The 18898-nt window shown below is 42.3% G+C and overlaps 1 protein-coding gene across 1 annotated transcript in view; it reads right to left on the reverse strand.

Annotated features, from left to right (window-relative positions):
• Window positions 1-263: 263 nt before the first annotated feature.
• The window catches only part of ADGRL3 (adhesion G protein-coupled receptor L3), an 864517-nt gene continuing 845882 nt past the window's right edge, over window positions 264-18898 (reverse strand). The window contains exon 25 of the mRNA XM_019534224.1: window positions 264-4293. Within this exon, the coding sequence (XP_019389769.1) occupies window positions 4226-4293 (68 nt within the window). The 3' untranslated portion in view covers window positions 264-4225. The remainder of the gene's footprint in view (window positions 4294-18898) is intronic.

Below are 18898 nucleotides of genomic sequence, written 5' to 3' on the forward strand. Positions count from 1 at the left end.
TTCCTATTTCCCAGTGATTATTAGCTAGCACTCACATGCATCTGCATTTACCTGCCCATGGCATAGGGCAGTAGTTTTCAACTTCCTGGAACTTGAGGTACCCTTCTATAAATTTTATGAATTGAGTGTCACCCAGTTTCAAAAATTAATGTACATATTACAATGCTTACTTCCTTGCAGAAGGACTGGAAATTAGGGGTGGGGGATCATTCAGGCAGGGACAAGCCTGAGCCTGCATTTATCTGCTTGGCTTATCTGCTTATCTCCTCACAGCTTGACCACCCTTCAAAGGATTTGGTATGACCCTGGTTGAGAATCACTGACATAGGATATGAAAGTGTCTGTGGGTGCTTCTGAGATGGCTGCAGTACTAACAAATGCTGAACCTACATATGACTTACAGAGGTTTCCTGAAATCAGCGGGGGTGGAATGCACCAATTTCATCATGTAATCTGCATGTGCTATGTACTCAACACTGAAAATACATGAAAGGAAAAGCCGAGGACAGGATTTATCCTTTTCATTCCTATTAGTTTGTTTTTGATTATCTTTATAGCCAGGCCCTTTGAGTATGTCTATGCCATCCTGCACTGCTAGTCTCGATGAGAGGCAGGGCATTGCTCTGGGGTCACTTTCCAGGCCTCTTGTCTCTGGCATGCTTGAGACTGGCCATGGAGGATGTCCCCGGAGTAGCTTCACTGCTGCTTTTCCAGCTTGCTTCATGCAAGTGAAAGGGGTGCGGAGAGGCTGTAGAAGGAGAGTGGGGCAGGGCATTACTTGGAGAGCTGAGAGCCCTTGGTTACCATGCACCCAAAAGGAGAGAGTTACAGTGAACAGACTGCATGTGCCGCAAAGAAAAATTCCTCTACACACAGTGTTAGAGGTCTAAGGTTTGGTGCAATGGGAGCTTCCAGGGATAGACACCAATTTTGAGAACTGTAGAGAAAAATAATGTGAATTTCTGCACTCTAGTATCATAGAGTTTCCATCTATATACCTAATTTTTCCTAGATCATAAACCTGTGCCTGGCTGAAGACCACCTATATATGAGGTATAATGTTGCCAAACTCACCTTTCAAAAATCACGTTAAGCCCCAACACAATCAAAATTTTAAAAAGTAATAAATTAAACTATGGTAGGCACAAAAGCAAATTGCATTTTCAAGATTTTCTCCATGAGTAGGAGTTTTGTCATCCAGATGGAAAACCTGACAGTGAGAGCATGCTCCAGGCAGACAGGAGATGTGGATTTGAAACTCCGTAGGCCCTACACCACAAACTTCTTGGGCAAATGGAGATGGGTACAACCACCAGTTAGTAAGACTCCTGCCTATGAAAATGGGAGCACATGTGAACAGAAATACCTGATGGAAAGTACTGGTCACATATCTAAGCCCCTGGCTGGGGTGTGAGTTCAGACATTACCCTGTGCTTAGCGTTTCCTATTGGTTATCTGTAAACACTTCAGTACTTTCTGGATTGCTTTTCAGAGGCACTTAAGGGCAAGATTCAGGAGCTTGAGCAGGCTCTGTTCACTCATACTCACAGACATATCACTGAGGTTACTGGGAACCTCTTTCTCTGTGCCTTCCCTCAAGCCCTTGGTCTTCAGAGTGCCTGGGAGTGGCCTGTGTGGATGTACTGAGAGCAGCCTTACTGCTCGAGGTTTGTAGCATGGGTTGAAAGGCCTTGAAAAGGTTGTGACTCATCACTACCATTGTATATATCGGCCCTACATCTCCCCACTGTACGTGATCCTGGGTGAATATGCCTGGTGAAATCAGATCACTGTCCTGGAGTAACAAGTCTAAGCTACAGTATTCTAACAGCTAACACTGGATTTGGGCCCAAACCATTTGTTGCTCTAATTGTTAAATGCATAGCAGATGAAAAATACATGATGATACTACACAGAGCAAAGATTTGCTTTGTATTTGTCTGTTTTCTGGCTTGCACATCTCTCTTGTGGCTGTCCTTCTCAAGTACTATGACCATCAGCCCCAACTCATGTGGTTGAAGTCTGACTTCTATTGCTTCTATTGTGTGTGGCCATACATACAAAGGTAAGTATAATATATAGACTTGTTCTCTCTCTCTCTCCCTTTCTCTCTCTCATACACACACACAAACACATTCCGTCTACCCAGCTAAATTAGTTGGCCAAAAGCAATGGCTCTGCCTTGAGGGGGGGTTTTTTGGAATGCCTTCATATTTTATTTTGGAGGACCAAACTGATGAATATCCTTTTCCCTTTCTCAGATAATTCTGACTTTCCTGTATCAGGGTGATGGGATGGAGTCCAGCTGGTTTCAATTGGTAGTTTCATTGCTTTATGCCATCTGCGAGTCTAGGCCCCAAAATTCAATTCTGTTAGAAGTAATGAAGGATAAATAACAACAAAATTATCTGCAAATAGCCCTGTCTGTTCAGCCTCTTTCACAAATCATGCTATGCTCTTTTGTGGGTTCATATAACTTTAGAGTGTCAAAGCTAATCCCTACGAGGCTTATGTGGATTTGGACTCTGAAAATACCTACATTCCTATGTGAAACTCACTGGAGATGCAGAAATGCTTGTTGGGGGCCTGGGTTCATTTCCCAACACTGAATTGGCAAAAAGAAATCAGTACACTTAAGATAATAAGGCTCACTTCTTAATAAAAAACCCCCCAAAAAACAAACAACTCCCCTGCACCCTGTATTTACATATTACAAGGAAATCTGATCGGCATTGATTCAGAAATTCTCTGTTTACCAAAGCTGTCAGAGAAGATGCTATTAAATGTGTGCCATTTTCTATTTACACCTCACGATTGCCCTCTAAAGTACCCTGGTAACAAGTGTATCTTGCCCTGAAATTAGGGATATATCTTCCCCTTGTATTATCTCTGTTTATACACTGGACTATAGCTACAATAGTGGCCAGTAATTTGGGATGCCTTTATTTTGCAGACCGAAATGAGGTACCCTAAAAAGGTCCTGATTTTTAGAGGCAGTTTTCAAACACTTTCTGCAAATTAAGCCATTTTCAGGTGCTTTGAGTTGAGGACCCCAAATTCCAGTATCCAAAATTACTAGTCATTCTTGAACACGGAGGCCATTGGTCTCCACTAAGAAAACAAAACAGCGTCCCAGAGATCCATGGTATTTCATGGCTCTGTTGTGTGGTAGCCTGGACAACAAACCCTCCTTAAGCATAGCTCTCAGCAAAACTGCTTGCACTTTGCAGACTTGTTGGCCATAAAATGATTTGCAGGTTTATTGGTCTGCATCACATGCCCTGCGAGTGAAGGATTACTGTCTCATTTAGAGGTGGGAAAATTGAGGCACAAAGGCCCAAGCCCTGTTCTACCTCTCAGATGTCTAAGTGGTGCTTATACTGTTTTGGGTAGCTAAGGTACTGTTTTGTCCCACATAGTGGCTACAAAATCATTATGATATCTAGGTTCCTTATTCACCACCATTTTGGGAAAGCTTCTGGGTGATCAGACCTGGATTACTTGGCATCTTCTGCAGCAGTCCAGAACAGCTACCACAGTATCTATCTCCACCTAAGCACTGTTGCAGTTCAAATCTGTCTGGAAAGTACACACAGACCTCCGAAGTCCCTGACTCCTTATGAGGAGAAAAATGACTGCTTCATACTGATGGAGGAGGAGAGCTCATCCACCTTTTCCCAGTAGCCTTGTGAATAAAGCACTTGTCTAGGGAATGGAAAACTCAGGTTCTTAGCCCCACTCAACTGGATGGGACTGGAACCCACACCTTACACGTCCAAAGAAAATACACTAGTGCCCAGGCCAGAAGCTGGGCCAGGCTGAAAGTATCTTCAATCACTACTGTTGAAGCTGGCCAGCTGGATGAAGAGGGATGCAGGAGTCATGGGGCCAGCAGGAGAACAGTCACATGGGAGTCTGATTGTGTAGCCCAGTGAAACAGATGTCTCTTCCATGATGAAGGCAGCCCTGAGTTCTGCTCCCATTCCTGTTTATGCATTTTGGAGTTGCCTAAGTTTTAACATCCCCAGAGAAGAAGAACACTCCCTGGGTGGAACAGGATCACAATCCTGAGGGAAGACGCATGCTTTTAGGGACAAACGGTAGCAAGGACCTAGGCATCTTAGAGGTGGACTAGAATATAGGCTAAAAGGTCAGCGCAGAGCAGATCCATGGGTAAACCAAATACAGAACCTCTCAGAAGTACTGGGAGTCCTCCCACCAGTCATTAGATGACACTGTCTTCCATTGGGACTCTTCTAAAGACTGGCTCCTGCTTTGGTGCTCTTACACTTTCTGTGAAAAACAAGATGAGATAAAGTAAACTGAAATGAAATAACGCCACTTGTCATACATTTATAAAATCATCCAATGTTAAAACTCAGCAAGGCTTGCTTAATCCTGACAACCAAGAATTATTTTGTAAAATCTACTTCAATTTAAACAAGGGATTGTGAGTCTGTCTTGGACAGCAAAATAGAGACTAGTTGGGCATGGTTGAAAGTTCCTGGTAATTCACATCTGAGGGCAAACCCACCACCCATCTCCTCCCATTAGCCTATCTTGTTAGTGTGGGGTCAGCCACCTGCCTTGTCTGCCATACTGTCATTCCATATTTTGAAAAGTGGGTAAGCTAGCCTCTATGACTTCCAGAGGACTACTGCTCTAAGAGTGAGTTTTATTTGCAAGGTTTACGTGAGTTATCTGCTCTCATGTCGTTCCTTTTTTGGGTAAGATCAGCTATATTGCAAAATAACATTTGAACTGCTATGTTCACATGGGTGTTGTCCTCCCTTGTGCATAACACTCAGACTTTTGGGGGGCATATCCCCACTGCAACTGTAAAAATTGTGTCCAGTGAACTATCAGTGAAAATGTCTTCCTTTTCTGGGCACATGGGGGAAATTGTGGGAAGGTTTCACAATGTGGATAGAACTAGCATGGATCCATAATACACAGCAGACATGTTTGCACAGCAAAAGAATTGTCCTCACTTGAGCAGTACCCTGATGGACCTGTCAATTTGAGTTAACAGTGCTATTACATTTGAGTTCAGGGACTTTTGTGTGGAACAGAACTCAAGTTTGGGGCATCATTGAAGATAACTGCAGTAGAGACCAGCCAGGGTGAAATTCACCTTTGTGCACCAGTAGGTCCTATTTAGAGGGTTTACGTGGAACATAGGCCTCTGTACTGAGATAACTATAACCTCAGGGTTGGTGAAATGCACATTGTGCATATACAGTAGTGTTCCTTCCCTCAGAAGTCAGGAAGACATCCAGAAGCTGATTCAGTACAAATAATAATCCCCTTTGGCTTTAGCCAAATTCTCCATCTGTCACTTGAACTGCAATTTTATTTCTCCCTTGGAGTACCATCCCTAGTGCTTACCTAGATGAACATGAAATACACTATGGGCACAGCTACATCAGATGGTTACTGCAGAGTAGACTAATTAGCTCCACAGTAGAGTCTCAGCGTCTACATGTGCGGCCCTATTAGGCCACCGTAAACTAATACATGCTGCCATAGGTTAGTATTTGTAGATACAAGTACTCTCCTGTGTCAGTGTTATTTGCTGTGCAGCAGCACATGTGTAGATGCTGCCAGAGCTGGCTGGGGCATGAAGGTGCTGCCTGCTGGTTATCACCATGCTGAAGCACCCTTGTGCCCCAGCCAGCTCCTCCGCAGCACATCAAGCTGAGTCAGAGCAGCCCGGGGCTGGCAGCCTGAGCCCCCATACCCCCTGCCAACGGGGCTGCTCCAGCCTAGCTCAATGTCCTGCGGTGTAAACATGGTGCATGAGAACAATAAACTCTGGTGCCATATGCGCCACAGTTTATTGCTTTGAAATAATTTCACGCGTAGTCACGCCCCATGTGTATTTATTTTACTACAACACTCTTCTGAGTCTGACCAGTGCATGCTATTTATAATTCCAATCTAATCTGGTGTTTATTTAAGCAGGTTTTATCATAAATAGAGAATTTGTATAAATCATTGCCAAGTAAACAGATTTGTTTTGATATCAGATATTAACTGAAGGGTTCTTCACAGATTTTTCCTCCGAGTGCTGTATTTTACAGCTGTTGCTATAATAATTGCAACCTTGAAAGGTTGAAAGGAGAGCCTCTTTTTAATAGATTTGGATGGAAAATAGGGAGTCATAATGTATTGGGGCAAAAATCATTTAGGCAGTTTTCTTGATAAATAACATGCAGGGAGAGATTAGGATAGGCTGAACTCGTTCAGGGAGAATTAGAACTCCCCAAAACCCGTTTCAAATCAATTAATTCTCCACACCTTTTGGTCCAACACACCTCTCTTGCCTTCTATTCCAGGTTAAAAAGTAGTACAAGGAAAGCTAGTTGCATACTACTGCTCATCTGGCCAAAATGAGGAAGCCAGCTGGAAGGAGTCAGCCATGCCTGTACTCACACTATTTCTTGTAGCAAATACTTGCAGTTTAGGAAGAACAGAGTGAAGGGAGGCTGTGGTTCTGACTGGAGGAGATTTTATGATTTCATAAGGAAGAGACAGACCTCCATAGCACTAGGGTTGTTCTGTCTTAAACAGACTGAAAAGACTCAGTGGAAGCTAATAAGGAATTCATAGATGGTGAATAAACATGTAATTATTACTGAGCACAGAAATAAGTTAGAATGGACAGAAGCAAGGCACATCCTTGCTCATGTTGACTACCAACCTACTCTTTGACTTATTTTATTGATTACAGTAGCATTAACTGCAGAATAAGGTGCTATTTAGTGGCAGCAAAAGTGGCAGAATTTAGCATTAAGAAAAGTAGAAGCAACCAAACAACCTTCATCTGAAAGTACCTGCCATGCAAGTAAAAACCTCTCTCAAATGAAGGCAGTCTCAAATAGCAGGTGTTGCAAATAGTTAAAACTCTTTGGTCTCTGATGTCGTAATATGTTCATACAATGCTGCATTCAATCAACCAATGAACGAATCAGCTCCAACAATCCCAGCCCTGAGTGCTAAGGCGCCAGGGCAATGATCAAGATGATTTCTTGGCTTGTATTTGCTGTCTCTGTATAAAGATTTTACCCACTCAAGCTAGTTTATACAGAGGAAACCTCATGTATATCATCATAGCAGCATCTGAACTCTGTAGAGTTTTAGCTTTTGCTATCCTCTGCATGCTATTTAATTGCTATTCTGAAATAATTAGTGGTGGATGCTGCTGTGGAATAAGTAGTGATGGACACAAGTGAAAATCTTAGGCCTGCCTGAGATGCATCTTTTTAATGGCCTATGTTGCACAACCAAGCCAGGACACATTTCCTCCTGTACTGCCCAACTCACTAGGCTTTGAGAGCGGTGGCTTCTAAATGTTGTGACTGTGTCCAACCCTAAAAAAATACCACTGCAGTACCCATACACAGCAGTCTCACTGATGTCAATGCTATTGGCAATTTGCAAAATGACCCTGAATTCCTGGGCCCAACTCTATTTAGAATGAGAAATGCTCTGTTTACTCATGAGCTTTTCACATACTGCAAACCTCTTGAAGCCCCTTCTACCTCCAGTCCTGGAAACCCTTATTTACATGGTTATCCTTGTACAGGAGAGCAGAACCATTATTCACTCACACATATAAAGAGACTGAGAGAAGGATGGGACTTGAGAAGACATTTCAAGAAGCTGATGAGTTCAGAGTAACAGGAGGAAGCAAGGAGTCAGGGGGACCTTGCAGGGACACATGGAGCATAGGGGTAGCTAAGGAAAGAGAAGAGGTGCAGAATTAAGGGCAGAATAATTGTACCAATGTGATGGGAGGCAGGAAGAGAATATACCTGGGGAAGAAGCAGAGGCAGAGGAAGGGGTGGAGAGAAGGTTCCTTGGGAAAGAATGAGAGTTGTTTCTTAAGTAAAGACTTTGGATGGAGAAGATGATGGGAGCTTAGGCCTGGAGAGATGGGGGAGAGGAGAAGGCAGAACGGGGAGGAGCTGTGTGGGGGCCTTGAGGGATACTTCTCAGCTTCCGACACCTTGAAGAAGAGTACGTGTTCCTTTACTAAATCACTGCACACCAGGGTAAACACTGATATGCTGGCCAGGTGGGAGGCATAAGCGCCTGCACACACCTACCACTGGAACTGACCAGTCCCCCAGAAACTCACTCTCCCCCCAAAACCTAGAGAGTCTTGAAGGCTTGAGGAACAGGCCAACCTTCATTTCCCATGATCTTGACAAAACAACTTTTTTCCTTGAAGTAACCTCAGATTGCCCTCAAGCAGGAAACCTTAGCTTATTTGTCTCACTTCCCCCTGAGCCTGAGGAAAGAACTATACAAGCTATCCACACTATACACATTGCAAACTCACACACATACACACACACATTGTACTCAACACATCATTGCTAGACTTCTTTTCTCCCTCTCCTCCCTGTGTCCTTTTATGTTGGTAAACATGGAATCGAGGAGAATTACATGTACAACAGGGAATTTAATCAAGGTATAGGAAGATACATATAAATATGTTGATTCCCTGCAGCCTTGTGCTTTCCCCATCTTGTTGTATGGAATTTGGATGCTTGGGATTTCGTTCTGTTTTTTTCCTTTTTATATGTAACTGTGGGATGCATTTTTTTTACTGAGTTTCCTCCTCCACTAGCGCCGCAGGTTGTACTGTTTCCCTTTATGATGTGATGCTTGTCAAGGCTAAGTGCAGCCATGTGAACGGTTATCAGCTATAATGCTGGGGTGCATGGTGTACCATGGTAAAAAGTCCCTGCTGTTGAATACGAAGAACTGTCTCCAGCTGATATGAACAGCCACTTCTGTAACAGCCCTTTTATGTATATGCATGAATCATAGTGGTATGTCTCTCTTGGGCCAAACTTGCAGCTTTGTTCACTGCCAGCATCCCTGCTTAGCTATTGCTAATCATGCTAAAGCAACAATACAATCACTACCTTTGATCTTCCAGGGGAAATAGTTTTGCTCAAGACCATTTCTGGCCCCTCTGGCTTTAATTATTTTTGCACTATCTTTTGCAGCCTTTTGAGACATACATTGCTTTACAATTTGAAATGCTAAATATTTAAAGAGCATTGTAATGATTTAGTATTCCTGAAGGCCAAGACAGTAGCTCAGTGTCTGCTGTTTGAACTACAGACAAGAAAAACAAGGCCAAGTTCAGCCCTGTAGAACTCTTGGTGGTGACTCAGTCCCTTCACTGAGCCATATGATTACTGGAGCTGAACGGTCAAGTGCTACAGGAAATCTCTTCCTGAATACCTTCTTATAATTATAGGCCAGAAGAAATACTGTTTTAAAGGTTGCACTTTTCTCTTAATTTCACTTGAAGGGGGTAAATCTTGGTGAAAAAATGGACCAACCCATAAGGTTTTTTTAATGTTTTAAGGTCTTTCCAGTGAAGCAGTAATTGGTATGAAGCTGTGGCTAGTGATAATATAGCAACAGCAACAAAAAAGCCAGTTCAGAATAGGCCAGTGTTCTGAGATATGAACTCTGACTTTTATAAACCACCTGAAATTTAGACAAATCATTATAAGAACATATGAAGAGTTGAACTGCTTATGCTAAAAGTTGTACAGAGTATAAAATGCAACAATTGGTCTTGGACCGAGTAGTATAAAAGGAAAATCTCAAGAACCCACACTTACCAAAATTAGGCTTCAAGAGCTAAAAAAGTGGCTTGGTGTATGTGTGTGTATGTGTGTATGCACATGTGTGTATGTGCACGTGCATGCATGCACAGATGCACATGTGTGTTTCTTCATGTGTATACAGCAACTCCCCAAAATCAGATCTCTTTTATACCCAAAGGTTGATTTAGCTTAATATTAGGCACTTAATTTGGAAATCTTCTGTCCCTGAGCAGCAACAAATTCACTGTATTGACCCTAATGTTGCTTTGCATGTAAATCTAGATTAACTCAACTGATTTAAATGGAATTACTCTGGATTTAAAATAATGTAGCTGAAATCAGACTTTTGCTCTATCTAGCTTGGCCTAGGGAAGATGACATATGACATGATTCACATTTAAGTACTCTCCATGGCCAGCATTTCAGTTGCTTAAGTTGGTACCTAGTGCAGTCACATGCCCCAGAATAACTTCCCACTGGGAAGCAGTGCCTTTTGCCCTCAGACTGTGCCTACCTGATGGGTTAGGAAAAACAAATACAGGAAATGTAGCATGCCAGCTGGCAGAAGTTGTCAATGAACTAGATCTACTAGTAGATCCAGAGGAAGAGGGGGCAGAAGCAATTACCATCAGTTACCATTCCCTGATACTTGGTTCTCTTAAGAAAAGATGAAGATGCCTCTAATACATCACTTTGGATGGGGGAACCATTAAAAACAAATGCATGTCTTTCAAATGACAAAGAACACAGGTTCCATCTTAAAGCAGATGGGAAAGGTGATTAGAAGCATGATGATCTATCTACCTATTTGGCTTGTCCATAAATATTAAGAGTGATCTTTCAAATCATTACCCAAATAGTCCTTGCTTATATCAGTTTGTCTTTGCTTCCATGGGGTTACTTGCCCAAAAAAAGATTCTACAAGATTGAGCTTCAGATCTCACAAAGGGTATTACTACTAAAAAAGACAGTCACTATTTTACAGAATGGTCCAAAACCCAAAGGAACATTTCTACAAGGGTGAATTCCCAGAGATATCTGGTAATAGACTAACTTATCTGGGAATCTAAATGATGAATACTGTTGTGGTACATAGCCCTGGAAGCCAGAAATCCAGAGGAGATAAGTTTGGGCACTTTGCTGACTCAGGAAAGGAAAGGTAAAGCAGTAAAACTCATTCAGTTCACAAGAGGTAACTATTTATTCCAAGTGTTTTAAGGTTTAAAGTCTGAGTCCCATAGACAAAGTGCACTTGATAAGTTGGAGACAATTTGGGCAAGGCAGAGAAGGCAGATATTAAAGACCCAGAGGGGAAAGACAGTTAAAGGGAACTCTGCAAGTCCCCAAAAGGCTGTGAGGATGACTAAACAAAAATTAAATTAACGATTTAGCAAGGAGAGAGCGCAAAAGACAGATGCCAGGGAGACAGATGAAGTGGTTCATAACTACTTTGTTTCAGACTTCACTTAAAAAGCATAAGAGCAACAGGGATCCTGCTGTAATAATGAAGAAATTGAGAAGTTACAAAGCAGTAAATAGGTTAAAGACAAATGGCTGGAAAATATTCAAGTCATCAGGTAGCCAATGACGTTCATCCTAGAGTGCAGAAGGAATCAGCAAAAGGAGTGTGGGAATCACAGGTTCCCATAAAGGGAAAAGAGAAAACAGAGAACCTTCTTTTTTAAGCAGTGAACTGAAGTCAGTTACACTTAGTGTCAATGCCCAGTGCCCCTCTGGTTCAACTGGAGCCTAATGAAACCCACATCAATGCCAACAGGGCTAGCCTTTTAATATAGAAATCCCATGATAAACACAAAAAGCAAAAATGAGACTCCACAGTAGGTGAAATGGGTTTGCAATAATTAATCATGATGAATTAACTCACTTTTCCTTTCCCTTATAACAAGCTTACTGGATAAAGGAAATGCTGTGGGAATAATATATCCACTTTAGATGGCATTTGATTGAGTTCTTCATGGCTTTCTCTTAGGGCAAACCAGAGGAACACAGATTAGATAGAACTTGTAACATAGATTTTTTAAAAAAAATCAGAGATTAGATAGTCAGTGCCTGAGTCCAAAGCTTTTCAGTGTACAGACATCACTAATTCACTTATCTGGAACCGCTTTACCTTTGTCCTTGCATGAATCTCATTTGATAAGTTTCAGACTATTTCTGCAGGCAATTAACTTAATACTTCGTATTATTGCAAGTCTCCAAGAGAACATACTGTAGACTTGCTCAGCTGAAGAACAGTCTTAAATGTATAAAAAGAGATCTATGCAAGGAAAAAGGTTATGGACTAACCCATTACACAAAAAGGGAACAAGGAATATGGGTTAGAAGGCAGAACCCCAAAGTAAGGTCTGCAGAGTCAGGAGGTTTCAAACAGAGTATGTTAACGGAGTGACAATATCTCAGATTCTACTAAACACTGACTAGGTCTCCGTTGGGTTCAGCAGCAGACATCAGCTGTCTAAAAGAAACAGGCTGCTTAACAAGAAAACTGATTAATAGTTTAGAAAAGAACATGACCTGCGAAGACATACAGTGAAGGAGAACTTGGCATTACACCGACTACAGGAAAGAAGGATTTTGCAAGTTTCTGCTCCTCAGCAGTCCATCATGTCACTGAAAAGGACCCATGTATAGTCCTTTATGAAGACAGCAAGGACAATATATGAAAGTCCAGTGGTTCTCAACCATCTTAGACTCAAGGTACCCCACTCACACATTCGTGGAATTTAGTGGCACCCCATTAAAAAAAAAGAAGACTATGATATGTCTATTATAACTGAACCACTGTATCATTGATTAATATGCTATTAATTGTATTATTATAATAGTTATCCCTTCAGGCTGTTCCCACTGGTTCTGCCTGGCCCCATACATGTTTGCTCTCAGTGTGGCACCGGAACTCATTGCACATGGGTTCAGGTCACTGCTGGGTCAGGGAACCAGTGGGCCAATTTCTGGCCTTGATTATTGCAGAGCATTCCCCATGATCTCCACCCTCTGGGCCAAAGCAAACAGAGCCCAGGGGCACCCAGCTGGCAGGGATAAGGTGCCAGGTGCACACGAGACACAAGGGGGAGTGCCGAGAAGGTTGGAGGGGCAGGGAAGTTGGGGCAACAGAACACATGAGGTTTAGGAAGGGAGAGGGGCAGGAGGAGGAGGACCCTCTCCCTGTCCCAGTCAGTCCCTAAGGGGGCAAATGTGGTCTCTGCTGCTACTGGTGCTTCTTTAGGGAGTCCCATGCGAGGGTCCAGATCCACCTATTCCCACTGTCCTCCCCACAAGCCTGGGGAGTGTGCAAGGAACTGGGGTGTGAGGTGGGATGAAAAGCCTTGAGTCTGTGTGTCCATGCATCAACTCATGGTAGAGCATGCAGCTTAGAGCATTCGTCACAGAGGCAGATGGAGGGTGGAAGGGAACAACCACAGGTGCCCTTTGTCCATGGGACTCTGGGCAAGCAGGGGGCGGAGTCAGCAGTTTTCTTGCCACCTTGCACAGGGCCCAGGCACTGTGGCACCCCAATGGCGTCTTGCGACTCTCTGGTTAAGAGGCACCGTCACAAACTTTTGAGAAGGCAGGGAAAAGATCACCTTTTTTTTCAGCTCTGAAAATCTACGTTGCTTTTCAGTTAAGCAAACAAGGAAGGCCCATTGACCTAACGCTTAGTATACAGGACTTGCAGGCTTTGCTGCTGACTTTCTAAGAGCTGGGGCTGGTAACATCTCAATATCTGCATTTCCTGAGGTGTGCTGTCAAACTGAATTATGAACATATAACAATGTGCTTGGAGTGCATTGGCTGGAAGGTGTGCATTATTATAATCATTTTTTAATCAGTAAAGAAATTAATTCAGTAAAGAAGTTAATTCTTTGGGGAATGCACTATGGTAACTATATCATTTAATTTATATATTTTGGATTGACATTTTAACAGTCTCTCTTAATGATCCAATATTTGAGACTAGCTGTCACCTTACAATTATTCTGTAGTCCAACATAGAGGGGAATGTTTTGAGCTCCCTACCCCTATGTGGGAACAGCTGGCAAAGGCTGTGTTTAATGTCTGTGCTGTAATAAATTCACAACAGGTCAGGGAAACTGGAGGAGAAATGTTTACAACAGCTTGCTTTCTCAATTGTTTAACTCCTTTACACTGGTATGTCTACCTGTCTTGGGGACCTGCCATAGGTCTTCCTATTTTTAGGGGGAACTCCTTCACATATTCAGGCTTATCTCAGGACTTCATGGTCCTTATATCTTTATGGTAACTCAAACCATTAAACAAATGGTTTCCCCCTAGAGAAATCACATGTATGAAATCCAGCAGAAACAATAGGACCAGTGCTCTCTTGCAGCAAAGGGAGAGGCAGTTCATTTCTACCGGTATAAGTGACATTGGTTTCATATCCCAATGTAGGTTACACTATGATCCAGAGAAGAGAGATGACCAGTTAATCCATTGCAACTGCTTCAGGTTGTACATAACATTGTAAAACCTCAGGAGCAAGTAACAGCCTGTTTGCCTGGAGCAGTATTTCTCAACATTTTTGGACTTCTATGAATCGAGTCATAACCATTTTCAAAAATTAATTCATATATTACAGTGCTGACTTCCTTGCAGAGGGACCAGGCAATACGGATAGGAGATTGGCTGGGCTGAGAAGAGCCTGAGTTGGCACTTATCTGCTTATCACTTCACTTGTCTTCTCACATCCTCAGGCACTTGTCAAAGAATCTCATAGCACCCCAGGGTGCCACAACACCCTGGTTCAGAATCATGGACCTAAAGCAAATGCCTATACAGTGATACCTCTGGATGTACAACACTTAAAACAGGCAGTTTTACCACTGATTTTTCCCAATATGATTCTACATTGGTGCAACTGGGTTTGTGTGTGCAAACCTTGGTGTAGATGGATGACCAGAGAAAAAATAAGCATGGTCAGAAACAGCGAGTCAAAGGATTTTCCTTTCCAATCTCAAATGGCTGGCTACATGCAGCTAACTTTTAACAGACAGGCTGGGATTTTTAAATTATTTTTTATTGCTCCTTAGATGATTTGTTAAAAATTCTAATCTGGTTGATTAATAGTCTGATTTCTTTTCTTTCAGCAGTCTCCCAAAGTGCTTTCTCCAGTGGCCATAATAAAATTTCACAGCCACCAAAGTAGGTGAGACCTTTTGTTGTCACTGGTACATAAGATCTTCAGAGTATATTAGCATTCTACTATGTTTCGAGGCAGTTGTTTAGATTTTCTGCTGTTGGGACCCAAATTAAATTCTGAAGTTGATGCCTCAAAGGTAGGTGAAGGGAGACAGGTTGAAAACAGTTTTATTACAGCTATAATTTACTCATGAAGTATCCTGCTGCTGGTAATAACCTTTTCAGAGCTGCAACATAACATGTAGTCGATTATAACTGGCATTCTAAAATACTGGGTCATCTGTACATGAAAAGTTCAGAATAATGTTACCACCCTAGTATTCCTTTACTGAATCCTTAGAACTGCATATAAGGCTTCACCCCCCGGACATGGATGTGGGGAGGTTGATGCTAAAATGGCATCATATATATCATGAAGGAGAAATGAATACTGCCTGCATTTAGAGGAGGAAAAAATCCTACTCTACACATTTACATGTTGTTTTCCAGGACAAGATTATGTGTAAGGGATTTCTTGTCAGAAAAAGAAGTGGCTCACCAAACAAAAGCAGACATATCTTCTACTTAGCCATAACATTTTCTGTAAATTGCGACTTTGCTTTTGTTAAATACATTACCCTCAGCACATGTAAATCAGTGGCCATTCTAATTTAAACTGGCTAAGGATTAAAACTGGACTCCCACTGAATGTGATGGCTGCCCTGTGATTTTTAGGCAGATTGCTTTATTGAAAGCTCTGTCAAAATATCAACCAGTATTGTTTCCTTTACATACAAACTTCACTGTTTCATTGCTTCATATTTACTAATATTTTTATTGAGGTTTTCACTTGGATTCTTACATGTGATTGTACAGAGCATTTAAGGAAGAGAACAGAATAAGAAAAGAATATGCATGGAGGAAAAGGAAACCAAATAGTTAAGAGAAAGTTTGTTGCGTTCCTGGCTAAGAGGATCACCAGCTGAATTCTGTTAGACAATATGATAAATAACAGACACCTGATGGCTATTCCAATTTGGAAATGAAAAGTTCCCAAATTACAACTACCTTCGCCAGTCTATAATATTTCAGTGTTAAGTAGAATATCTCTCTTAGGATGCGAATACAAATTGTTCTTTTTATGGTCCATGTGCTCCTAAAGTTTGCTATATAGGCTGGAACCTTTCACAAATAACCTTTTTCCCCTTGTTTTTCTGGCAGTCTCCAGTTATGTAGAAGCCCACAGTGAATCTCAGGGTATATTTTATTACATACAGGAAGGAATTTCAGGCTCCTGAGTGGTTAAAAACATTTGCTTGGCAAGTTTGTTAATTCCAGGGGGTTTGTCTGATTAGGAATTCAGTCGATCTGAATTCATGTGCAAATTATTCTTCATTGACAAGCTCCTCTCAAATAGTAAAAAGAATTATCTATGCCAGCTAGATGGAGAAAGCATATTTCTTTCTGATTGGCTCATCCTCAGAGGTGACTTAATGGTTCTGTTCTTTTCTGAACCTTTATCATCCTTTTTTCTGTTCAGTGTGTGTTTGAAAGAAAAGTGGTTACAATTGATTAAGTCAGGGCTATTGTTCAGAGCTGCCCAACCACAGAAATTCTGACGAATACCCTCCAAATGTATGTAACAATGCAAATGCTGATTTCATCTCTTGTTAAACATCAAGATTTACTGTCCTCCACATAGGGGAAATCCTATGTTTTGCTTCAATAGAAGTCAGTGTCTGACACCAAGCCTTGATCAGATGCTGCTGTCAAATATACAGCTGCACAGGTAGTCATCACTGACTCAGTGTCTAGTTGGGAAGAGGTGTCAAGTGGAGCTCTCCAGGGGTCTGTCCTGGATCCAGCATTGTTTAGCATTTTTAATAATGATTTGGACAATGGGATTGAGTGCATGCTTAGCAAAGATGACACCAAATTGGATGGGTTTTCAGATACTGTAGTAGGTAGGGCTAGGATCCAAAATGACCTGGATAAATTGGAGAAATGGTCTACATCAGTCAATCAGATGCAACAAGAACAATTTCATTCACTAGGGATGAAATAAGTCCATGCACAAATACATGACTAAGCTGCAGTACTGCAGAGAAAAACCTGGGGGTTATAGTGGACCACAAGCTGCATATGAGTCAAGAGTGTTCTCTTTTTGGAAGACAACAAACAGCATATTGGGTTGCATTAGTAGGAGTGTCGCTTGCAAATTACAGGAAGTGATTCTTCTACTCTGTTCAGCACTGGTGAATGCTAACTTGTAACACTATGTCTAGTTTTAAGAAAGATGTGGATGGATTGGAAGGAGTCCAGCAGAGGGCAACAAAAATTATTAGAGGCCTGGGAAGCAAGACTTATGAGGAAAGGCTGAACAAACTAGGGTTATTTAGCCTTGAGAAGAGAAGACTAAGGAGGGATTTCATAACAGTCATCCAATACCTGAAGGGTGGTTATAAAGAGGATGGAGATGACCTTTTCTCTGTAGCTGAAAGGCACAGGACTAGGAACAATGGCTTCAAACTGCAGCACAGGACATTTAGGTTGGAGATAAGGAAGAACATTCTGACCATGAGGGTGGTCAAGCACTGGAAAAAGCTACCTAGAGAAGTTGCGGAAGCTGCATCCCTGGAAATTTTCAAGAGCAGGTTGGGCAGACACTTGGCTGAGACAGCTGTTAGGGATGTTCCTGCCTTGAACAGGGGGCTGGACTAGATGGCTTCACAAGGTCCCTTCCAGCCCTATGATCCTAGGTTGGGTGCAGGGATAGCTTTTGCCCCTATGGCCCCAAGGACTGAAAGGCAATGCACTGCACCCTGCCCCCACCCCAACAGATTAGGAAATCCAGGATCCACCCATGGTGGGGTGGCTGATGTAATGACTACAGCTGATGTTGCTAGGATGCATCAGAGGTTGTACAATCTACATGGACTGCCTGAGAACCCTGGGGGTTATAACTCAAAGCCCTTTGGGATCACATGGTCTCTCCTTTATGATAGCTACAGTTGGGACCAGTCATGGGCCCCATTCATCTTTTTCCTTCCACTATGCCTCTAACTATCCAACAAACACACTTAATACAAATGTTGCCAGTTGCCTCTCCTCTGTCCTCTCTTGTCTTCATAGCTTGGCTGACAGAGAGAAGAGAAAGCAGCACTTCCCTGATTCTAGGGTTTTGCTGCCAGGATGGGAGACCAATTGCATGTCTTTGAAAGAGGTTCCAGATTTGTTTGACCTGGCCTAAGGTCTGCTTTGTGGCATTGGTCCTGCCCATACATTTTCTTCAACATCTTCTGAGACAAGGACATTGCATGCATTCTTCCCAGTATCCATCTCTTTCTCACCTGGGTTTGTCATCTTTGTGGCATGCTGCATGCCTGTACATAAGACAGGCAGCAAACCCTTTGCTCCTTTCAGAGATAGCAGGAAAGGACTTAGAGAAGGTAAAAGTGACTTCAGACCCTTCCCCACTCTATTTTTTAAAGAGGCATCCTTTTGGCTGAGGTGTCTGGCCCTTTCTGCTCACTTGGCCAGTTCTTAGTATGTCCAGAATTTCCTAGGCTTTCCTGCAGAGTAAACAGGAAGCAAAGGACTTGCCAGGGCCTTGTAACACATTCACTTGCAACATTTACAAATTGTTGTAATATACTGACCTATTAAAGTTAGCATGTGTCAGAAGATAACAGTTGCCTGAAAGGGAACAACTTTACAATGTCACAAGGGTGCTTAACACATGCTGAACTGATTTACTGTGTGTCAGCTGGCATTCTAACTGCACTTAGTAAGCATTACATTGAATGTATGTTACCACCCTCAAAAATACCCTAGGATTCTGGTTTGAAAAGATTTCATAGACATTAGGGCTGGAAGGGACCTCAGAAGATCATTGAGTCCAGCCCCCTGCCCAAAGGACAGGAAGTCAGCTGGGGTCATAGGATTCCAGCAAGATAAGCATCCAGTTTGCTCTTGAAGGTGTTCACTGTAGGTGCTTGAACCATCTCCAATGCCAGGCTATTCCAGACCTTGGGGGCTCGGACAGTAAAGAAATTCTTCCTTATGTCCAGCCTGAAATGGTCTTGGAGTAGTTTATGACCATT

The sequence above is a fragment of the Crocodylus porosus genome, unplaced genomic scaffold, assembly GCF_001723895.1.
Source record: "Crocodylus porosus isolate Cpor-Errol unplaced genomic scaffold, CroPor_comp1, whole genome shotgun sequence".
NCBI classification, from domain to species: Eukaryota; Metazoa; Chordata; order Crocodylia; family Crocodylidae; genus Crocodylus; species Crocodylus porosus.